We start from the raw sequence: 9988 nt of genomic DNA on the forward strand, positions 1-9988 counted from the left end.
AGCTAGCTAGCATGCAGGCAGCCCTAACCCTAACCCCCAGGGTAGCCAGGCCACAGTCCCAGGGGACCTAGAGGCATGGGCCATGACTGCTATAGAAAAAGTATGCTTAGAATTTTATATTAAGCTAATCAACTAGCGCCATTGCAGCTATGAATATAAGAGTGTGTTAGTATGTGCCATAGCCGTGCTAGGCCAGGGTAAGGCCGGCTAGTGCAACCCTAAGAGCTACCCCCTGATATTATCCCACGTGATCAAGGTGGCCTGATTCATGGTGGTGTAGAAGGTATTATAGATAGACCCCAATCCATAGCAGATCATTCAGACCTGGGCGCGGAAGGACCAGAGTGCTGAATGGGTGCTAGCCAGCACAGATGATCAACTTAGGGAGATTGATGAGGGATATAGCAGTGATGACCCCCTATCTACCCTAGGGCCCCTATCATCGCCCCCGTCATCCATCCATAGTGATGACCCATTGCCCACGGTGAATATTTGCCCAAGCCGCCGGCCATTCCAGGAGCAGGTGACGTGGATGATGCACTAGTTTATGATCTGTGGGACCCATGGTCCCATGGAAATATTACTGGACTGGCGCACATATGGGTTAAAGGTCTATTATAATTATACAGCCCCTGGCTATGTGATATAGATGGGGGAGGACCAACTGTTATACCAGCAGATGGCATTCACTATAGGTGATTTTTGGGGGTTCATCCATGGACTTGTGACCGCGGCTTGGGAGATCCTGGGCTATTTATGCATGCAGGATCATGCGTAGATGCCCCCCATTCTATGGATGGCATTATATGATGATCCCAGCCAGAGCCAGGCTGGGTGGAACTTTATGCAGGACGCACGGACCCAGTGGCTGGTGGATGGGACCCACTGGATGATTGACTGGCTGCGGGCTAAGTCAGCTATGCAGTGGCATTTCCTGCAGGGGGGCTGACTCTACCCTGGTGCCATCCAGCAGTACTGGCAGCGCGTGGCCCAGTTTAAGGAGAAATTGGCTATTATAGTGCACGTCACCGCGGGGCAGCCGGCCAGGGCCCTAGAGTTATTAAGCATTTAGTATTGAAACACAGTGAACAGTTGCTGGTGGAATATATATATTGAGGATGGCATGGTGACATTTGTGACAGTGTATTATAAGGGGTTCCATGCTAGCAATGATGTTAAGATCATCCATTGATATGTGCCGCGAGAGGTTGGGGAGTTGGTGGTATGGTATGTCTGGCTGGTGATGCCATTTATTGACTAGTTGGCTGCATGGCAGGCTGTGCAGGCTGTGTAGGCCGTGCAGGGAAGCCAGGCCGCGCAGGGAAGCCAGATCATGCAGGGAAGTTAGCCCGTGCAGGGAAGCCAGGCCGCGCAGGGAAGGCAGGCCGCGCAGGGAAGTCAGGCCGCGCAGGGAAGCCAGGCCGCGCAGGGAAGGCAGGCCACGCAGGGAAGTCAGGCCGCGCAGGGAAGCCAGGCCGCGCAGGGAAGGCAGGCCATGCAGGGAAGTCAGGCCGCGCAGGGAAGCCAGGCCGCACAGGGAAGGCAGGCCGCGCACAGGAGCTGGGCCGCGCAGGGTAACCAGGCCATGCAGGCATGGTTATGGGGCCCCGACCCTGGTACTGGCCGCGAATGGTCGTCCGAGCGGTTCTGGGAGGCGTTGAAACGGGAAACCCGCACCCGGCTAGGCACCGCCATCTATATTGCCGCATACCGGGACATCGCCATCAGCATCAGCCGCTGATTTTTGCGGCCATGCACCGCGTTCCCCCATAATATCCAGGAGGCTGAGCTGCCAGCTGCCATAGATGCTGATGCTGAGGAGGGCATGGATTTAGAGTAGTGGATTAGCTATATTGCTGATTTACAGGCCGCCTATTCATCCCATGTAGTGGGCATGGTATATGCCTGGGGGATCTAGGAGCAGGCTGGCAGCACTGCCTACCAGTGGGAGATGTTCTGGTTATTCAGTACTGATTGGCATCAGTTTTTAGGGTTTAGTGCCCCAGGCCACCCATCCATATTAGGCAAGCGCAAACGGGCCCCGTGGGAGGATGAGGCTGAGGTCAGCCGCATAGAACGCCGCCACCAGCTGGCTACCATGGATCTGGAGGCCGCTGTGCAGTGTATGACTGGGCAGCCCGACATGCAGTTCTGGGGGGTCCAGGACCTGGCCATGCGGGCCATCCAGCAGGGGGAGAGCCCTGTAGTGGTAGTTATGCTCACTGGCGGGGGAAAGAGCATGCTGTTTATAGTGCCTGTGTTTACTGCCCCCAGGGGCACCACTATCATTATGGTTCTGCTGGTGGCATTACAGGCTAATATGATAAGGCAATGCTAGGAGCTCGGCATATCATGCATACCATAGGAGAGCTGGCGGCCCCCTGATGCCGCATCCATTGTGTTAGTGACGCCCAAATCCGCGGTGAGCCCTGATTTCCAGACGTTTTTAAACCAGCTGTGGTGGACCCGGCGGTTAGACTGGATTGTGATCAATGAATGCCATGTAGTATTGAATTCCCAGCGTGATTTCCGGCCCCAGATGGCCCAGCTGGGCCGGTTAGTCCAGGCCCGCACCCAGATGGTATGGTTGACCGCCACGTTGCCCCTAAGTATAGAGGCTGAATTATGCTGGCGGATGAAGCATGACTAGGCTGCTGTGACTATATACTGGGCCCGGACCAGCCAGCTAAACATGGCATACCAGGTGTGGCGGCCAGACATGACCAGAGTGGGCCGGGGCCTATATGAGTGGATTGAGAGCGAGGCGGTAGTGGCATTTATTCAGGACTGCATCCGATGGGCGGCTGGGGGGAAGGTAATTATATATATAAATATCATTAGGCAGGTGACGGCTATGGCATGGGTGCTAGGGTGTGAGGTGTATTACAGTGAGCAGTTGGATAAGGCCAGGGTATTAGTGTGGTTCATGGGGGCCAGCCTGGTGATTGCCGCCACCAGTGTGTTGGGCATGGGGGTAGACATCCCTAATATCTGCAGCATCATCCATCTTAGGACCCCCCAGATGTTACTAGATTACGCGCAGGAGAGTGGCTGGGCTGGGTGGGACGGACAGTGTAGTGAGGTGATCATTATCCAGCCAGTGGGGTGGGACGCCCCGGCCCTATGGATGGAGGGGGTGGCCCCTGAGGACTAGGAGCGGGTGGCTGAGTATATGGGGGTGGTGGAAGGGGTTGGGTGCCGGCGGGTGGTGTTGGATGAATATTTAGATGGGGTGGTGGATGGGTATCAGTGGCGGTATTGCCAGGATGCAGATGCCGGGGAGCAGGCATGTGATGGGTATGATCCCGATTGGGCGGGGCTGGTGGAACCAGCCGGGGTTGGTAGCAGCCCGGTGCCGGGTGAGGCAGGCCATCAGGTAGTAAGAGAGGCAGCCAGAGCAGCCCCATGCCAGGCAGGTAGCATGGTAGCAAGGCAGGCAGCCAGGGAGGCTGCATGTAAGGCAGGCAGCATAGTCAGGAGGGAGGGAGCCAGAGAGGGCGCATGCAAATCAGGCCGTATGGTAGCGAGGGAGGGAGCCAGAAAGGCCGCATGCGAATCAGGCAGCATGGTAGCGAGGGAGGCAGCGAGGGAGGCCCCGTGCGAGGCAGGCAGCATGGTAGTGAGGCAGGCTGCTAGTCCCACCCCATCCAATGATTCATTTTGCAGCCAGCCAGCCATTCCCATGGATGTATGGCATGCCCAGCAGGCCCAGGCCCAGCAGTAGGCCGCCATGGATATCCAGCAGCAGCAGCATCGGACCCAGCAGGGGTTGGATGAAGAGATGGCCCAGGCTGAATGCATGCAGTGGCAGGACCAATGTTATATATGCGCCATGCAGGGGGATGACAGGGGCCATGAGTTATATGCATATCATCGGCCCCACAGCCAGGCCACACGGGCATGGATGATCCGCGTGCGGCAGCAGGTCCAATATGCCCCGTACAGCGCGTGTTATTCATGCGGCATGCCCCAATCCATATGCCATGGGTGGGAGCCAGGCCATCCATGCGAATACCGCGGGTTTTTGATCCCCATGGTGGCCATGATGTTATTTGGGCCATGGCAGGGCCAGATCGAGCCCGTATGGCAGCGCCGGTTGCAGGGAATGGGGGTTGATGGGCAGGATGAGGCCCAGGTGGTCCAGTTTTTAGGGCAGGCACACCCCAACCATGAGGGGCACAGCCAGTTATTTACATCATTTTGTTGGTTACGGCGGTGATGTCAGGAGATCAAGGTCAATCGGCATTAATATATTAGGTGAATGAATATATATATTTTGGATGGTATCATAGCGCAGAGATATATATTATACATGAAGTTTGAATATGTTGGCTGAATCCATGGTTTGTACACATGCATATATATATATATAATCAGTGGGGGATATATAATATTAACCATAGTTGGTACATAGTGAGGCAGGTAGTAAGACAGGCAGTGAGGTAGACAGAATGGGAGGCAGAATAGGAGGTAGAAGGGCAGGCAGAATAGCAGGCAGAAAGTGAGACAGGTAGTAAAGTAGATAGTAAGGGTAATAGTAAGGCAGGCAGTAAGACAGGCAGTGAGGTAGACAGAATAGGAGGCAGAATGGGAGGTAGAAGGGCAGGCAGAATAGGAGGCAGAAGGGTAGGTCAAATAGCTGGGAGAACAGCAGGTAGTAAGGTAGTGATTAGGATAGCAAGCAAGGTAGTATGGTAGATCATAAGGCCCCAGGAAGATCATATATGAGGCAGGCAGAACAGCAGGCAGAAAGTGAGATAGGTAGTAAGGTAGATAGTAAGGGTAATAGTAAGGCAGGCAGTAAGACAGGCAGAATGGGAGGCAGAATAGGAGGCAGAAGGGCAGGTTAAATAGCAGGGAGAATAGCAGGCAGTGTGGTAGATGGTGAGGGAGATGGTGAGGGAGATGGTGAGGGAGATGGTAAGGGAGATGGTAAGGTAGGCAGAATAGTAGGCAGTGAGGTAGTAATCAGGGAGTGAGCAAGGTAGTAAGGTAGATTATAAGGCCCCCCCAGAAGGTCATGCATAAGGCAGGCAGTGAGCTAGATGGTGAGATGAATAGTAAGGCAGGCAGAATGGCAGGTAGAATAGCAGGCAGAATAGCAGGCAGAATAGCAGGCAGAATAGCAGGCAGTGAGGTAGTGATTAGGGTAGTGAGTGAGGTAGTAAGGTTAATTATAAGGCCCCATGCAAGGCAGGTAGCATGGCAGCAAGGGAGACAGCTAGAGTGGTACCGTGTGAGGAAGGCCATCAGGCAGGGAGAGGGGCAGCCAGAGAGGTCCCATGCTAGGCAGGGAGCATGGTAGTAAAACAGATAGTAAGGTAGAACAGGAGGTAGAATAGCAGGAGGGAGGCACCCCAGATTAGGTACCGCCAGGGAGATCCCATATAAGGTAAGAGTAAGATAGTAAGTAAGTAAGGAAGGAAGGTTGCAAGGCCCCAGCGAGGTCATGCATAAGGTAGGCAGCGAGGTAGGCATAAGGTAGGCAGCGAGGTAGGCAGTGAGGTAGGCAGCAAGGTAGGCAGTGAGGTAGAGGCAGGCAGTGTTACAGTAAGGTAGATGGTGAGGTCATGCATAAGGTAGGTAATAAAGTAGGCAAGAGGTAGGGAGGAGGTATCAGATTAGGTAGTAGAGAGGGAGTAAGGCACCATATAATATAGAATATATAGTAGGGCAGAAGGAACCAGGTGATATATTAATTAATCAAGGTCATAATAAGTGCATGGACATATATATTATAGATTTAGTAGATGAATATTTTAGCATAAGCAGTGGTTTTATATATATATATACATTTATATATAATAAAGTATTAGGGGGATATATATAATATTAAGTAAGGCAGCAGGCACAGAGTAAGGGTATAGTATAGTAGGAGAGAAATATAAAGGCACCCACAGTGGCCCATATCAGATAGGATTAAGATAGGTAGAATAGGTAGAATAGGTAGAATAGTAGATAGAGGTAGGTAGAAGGCCCATAGGAAGTTCCGATAGAAGGTAGATAATAAGGTAGAGAGATAGATAGAATAATAGTAGTAGGAGATTAGTAGATAGATAGAGAGGTATCCCAGAAGTAGATATTATAGATATAGTTTTAGAATTATATATATATAATTGTGAGTTAGGTAGAGATAAACATAAGAATAGAATAATAGAGAAAATAATAATAAAGAAGAGTAAAGATTAAGAAGGTTTTAATAAAGAAGAAAGAGAATAAAATAGAAAAGAAATAAAAGAAAAGAGAGAAAGATTTAAAAGGATAATAATAAGTAAGGAAATTATATTTAAGATAATAGAAAAAAGTAAGGATTTGGATATTTAAAGAGAGAATCAAGAGAGTATAAGAATTAATATATAGAAGGAAGAGAGAAAAGAGTTAATAAAAAAATAAGTTAGTTTTAGTAAGATAGAGTTAGGGTTAGATAGTTTAGATAGAGTCAGGGTTAGTCAGTTTAGATAGAGTAAGGGTTAGTTAGTTTAGATAGAGTTAGGATTATTCAGTTTAGACAGAGTAAGGGTTAGTTAGTTTAGATAGAGCCAGGATTATTCCGTTTAGACAGAGTAAGGGTTAGTTTGTTTAAGATAAAAATAGAAGGCAGAGATATATAAGATAAAGAGTATTTAAGTAGGTAGAGAGAGAAAGAAATATATATATTAGTAGCTGAGATATATATTATATATTTTATTAGTATAGAATAGCTAGGCTAAATCCATGGTTTACACACAGGCATATATATATATAAGATGAGTTATCGGGGGGAATGTATATTATATTAACCCAGTAGGGAGAGAGGTAGGTAGTAGGTAGATAAGAGATAGAGAGGGAGCCACCACCATATAAGGTAGGCCAGAGGTAGAGGGGGGAATTTAATAAGGTAGGAGATAGGTAGATAAGCCCGATGCAATATAGAATGCATGGTAGGGTAGGAGGAACCAGGTGAAGTAGGGATTAAGATAGGTTATAAGGTAGGCAGTAAGGTAGGCAGTGAGGTAGGCAGTGAGGTAGGTAGTAAGGTAGGCAGTGAGGTAGACAGTGAGGTGGTGGGCAAGGTAGTAAGTAAAGTAGTAAGTAAGATAGTAAGGCAGATAGTAAGACAGGCAGTGAGATAGACCATAAGGTAGACAGTAAGGTAGATAGTGAGGTAGTACGCAAGGTAGTAAGGTAGTAAGTAAGGTAGGGAAAGAGGTATTTAGGAAGGTAGTAAGGAAGATAGGAAGTAAGGTAGTAAGTAGGTTATAAGAAAGGTTGCAATGCCCTAGAGAGGTTATATATAAGATAGAGAGTAAGATAGATAGCATAGTAGGGAGCAAGGCCAGTAGAGAGGTAGGTCAAAGGATAGGCAGCATAGATATATGTATTATAGGTTAGGTTAGTATAAGAATATTAGTATAAGTAATAGTTTAGGTAGATATGCATACACACATATATATATATATAATCAAGTATCAGGGGAATATATATAATATTAAGGCAGCTAGAGAGGCCCCATGCAAGGCAGGTAGTAAGTAAGGTAGTGAGGCAGGTTATAAGGCCCCAGAGAGGTTATATATCAGATAGGCAGAACAGCAGGCAGCACAGCAGGTTAAATAGTAGGTAGAATAGATAGAAGAGCAGGTTCAATAGTAGATAGAATAGGTAGGAGGCAAAATAGAAGGTTAAATAGTATATAGGATATATATCGAATAGTAGATAGAGGTAGGTAGATAGGCCCATAGGAAGTTCCAATATAAGGTCGATAAAAAGGTCGTGAGATGGATAGAATAATAGTAATAAGGAGATTAGTAGGTAGATTAGGAAAGAGGTAGATTGGGTGAGGTATTTAAGAAGTATATATAGTTGATATAGTTCCAGGATTATATATATAATAATATAATTATATACCAAAGGATAGAAGTAGTATAGATATATATATAATAATTAGTTAGGTAGAGATATAAGCAAGAATAAGAATAATGGAGGCAATAATAATAAAGAAGAGGATAGATTATCAAGATTAAGATAAAGAAAAGAAGAGAATCAGATAAAAAAGAAATAAGAGAGAAGATGGAGAGATTTCAAAGAATAATAATAAGAAAAGAGAGAAAATTATAAAGATAATAGAATACAGAGGATAGATTAGGATATTTTAAGAGAGAATCAAGAGAGGATAAGAATTAATATATAGAAGAAAGAGAAGCAAGAGAAGAAAGAAAAAATAAAAGAAAGGATAAGTTAATTTTTTAGTAAGATAGAGTTAGGGTTAGTTAGTTTCGATAGAGGAAGGGTTTATTAGTTAAGATAGCATAAGGGTTAGCAAGTTTAAGATAAGAATAGGATAAAGAGATATATAAGATAAAGGGAGGTTGAGTCAGTCAAGAGAGAAAGAAGATTAGAAAGGGAAGAAGGAAGATAAGAAGAAGAAGAAAAAAAGAAGAAAAAAATAAAGAAAGGGAAAAATATAGATTAGATTAGAAATTCAAGTTAAAATAAGAATAATTAGATAAAGAAGATTATAAAAGAAAGAAAATAAAGAAAAGAAAAGAGGAGATTAATATTTAAATAATAATAGTTTAAGAGTAAGGGAAAGGGAGGTAAAAAGGATTAGTAGTAATAAGAGAGAAGGTGAGGATTAGTATAATAGAAGGAATAAATTATAATATAGAAGAGAGTAAAGAGAGAGTTAGTGATAGTATAAGAATAAAAAGTTAGATTATTAGAGAGGAAGAGAATAGGATAAAAAGAGTAATAGAATCAGAGTGAGAATTAGAAGTAAAGAGTAGAATTATTTAGAAGATAGGATAAGGATTAGGGAATGAATAATAGTTAGAAATAAAGAAAGGATTTTAATAATTTAAAAAGAGAGAAAGTAAAAAAGAGAGAAAATCAGGGTAAAAAAAAAGTAAGAAAAAGAAGAAGAGTAAAAAAAAGAGAGTAAAAAAGGGTTAAGAGTAAGAGTAAGGGTTTATAATAATTTTAGTCAGGGTAAGGATAAGATATTCGGAGTAGAGAGGATTCAAGGGTTTTAGAGAAATAAATTTCATAAAAGAAGAAAAGGGTAGGGGTTAGAATAGATTAGATAAAAAGAGAGTAAATAAAGGAAGAGTAATAGTTAATCAAGATTCATAAAGTAATTAAGTAAGAGTTTAAAATTAGAAAAGATAGGAAGGGATTAGTAGGAATAAGAATTCAGAGGGTAAAGAGAAAGAGAGAGAAGATTTATTATAATAAAAGAATTAAGAAGGGTTTATTTTTAAAGAAATAAGAGAGGTAATTCAGAAAGAAAAAAAAAGAGAGAGATTAGAATTTTCGATTTAATATAAAATCAGAAAGATTTTAAAAAGAATCAAAGAAATATAAAGGTAAAAGAAGAGAGAAGAGAAGGGATAGTTAGAGTAAGGATAAGAAAAAGAATAAGAGATTAAGTAAGGATAAGAATTTCGGATAGAGTAAGGGTAGGAATAAGAATAAGAGATTAAGTAAGGATAAGAATTCAGGATAGAGTAAGGGTAAGAAAAAGAATAAGAGATTAAGTAAGGATAAGAATTTCGGATAGAGTAAGGGTAGGAATAAGAATAAGAGATTAAGTAAGGATAAGAATTCAGGATAGAGTAAGGGTAAGAATAAGAATAAGAGATTAAGTAAGGATAAGAAATAGAATAAGAGTAAGGGATAGAGTAAGGGTTAGTTAATTTAGAGAGAAAAGAATTAAAGAAAGATTGAAAAAAATTTAAGTTAAAAGAAAGATAGAATTTAAAGAAAAGAATTAAGATAGAAGGAAAAAAAAGAGAGAAGGATAATATTAAATTAGAATAATTTAAGGATAAGGGTTAGAAAGATTTTTAGGATTAGGGATATCAACGATTAAACAGATTAGGAATTAGATAGAGGATCAGAGAGAGTTATAGTAGATAGAAAGAGGGAGGAATTATAAGAGTATTAATAAGAATTAGTAAAGAGGAAGAGGATAGGATTTAAGAAATAGAGAGAATTAGGGATAGAGAGTTGA

The 9988-nt window shown here is 43.8% G+C and overlaps 1 protein-coding gene across 1 annotated transcript; it reads left to right on the top strand.

The window, feature by feature from the left end:
• Positions 1-796: 796 nt before the first annotated feature.
• AFUA_5G15090 (uncharacterized protein) lies at positions 797-1741 on the top strand (the record flags this gene model as incomplete). The annotated part of the gene is given in 3 exon segments (XM_077804912.1): positions 797-864; positions 1262-1574; positions 1592-1741. 3 exon segments carry the CDS (start codon positions 797-799, stop codon positions 1739-1741), a joined length of 531 nt encoding a protein of 176 aa, XP_077661048.1.
• Between the last annotated feature and the right edge of the window lie 8247 nt (positions 1742-9988).

The sequence above is a fragment of the Aspergillus fumigatus genome, chromosome 5 (assembly GCF_000002655.1).
Source record: "Aspergillus fumigatus Af293 chromosome 5, whole genome shotgun sequence".
Lineage (NCBI taxonomy): Eukaryota > Fungi > Ascomycota > Eurotiomycetes > Eurotiales > Aspergillaceae > Aspergillus > Aspergillus fumigatus.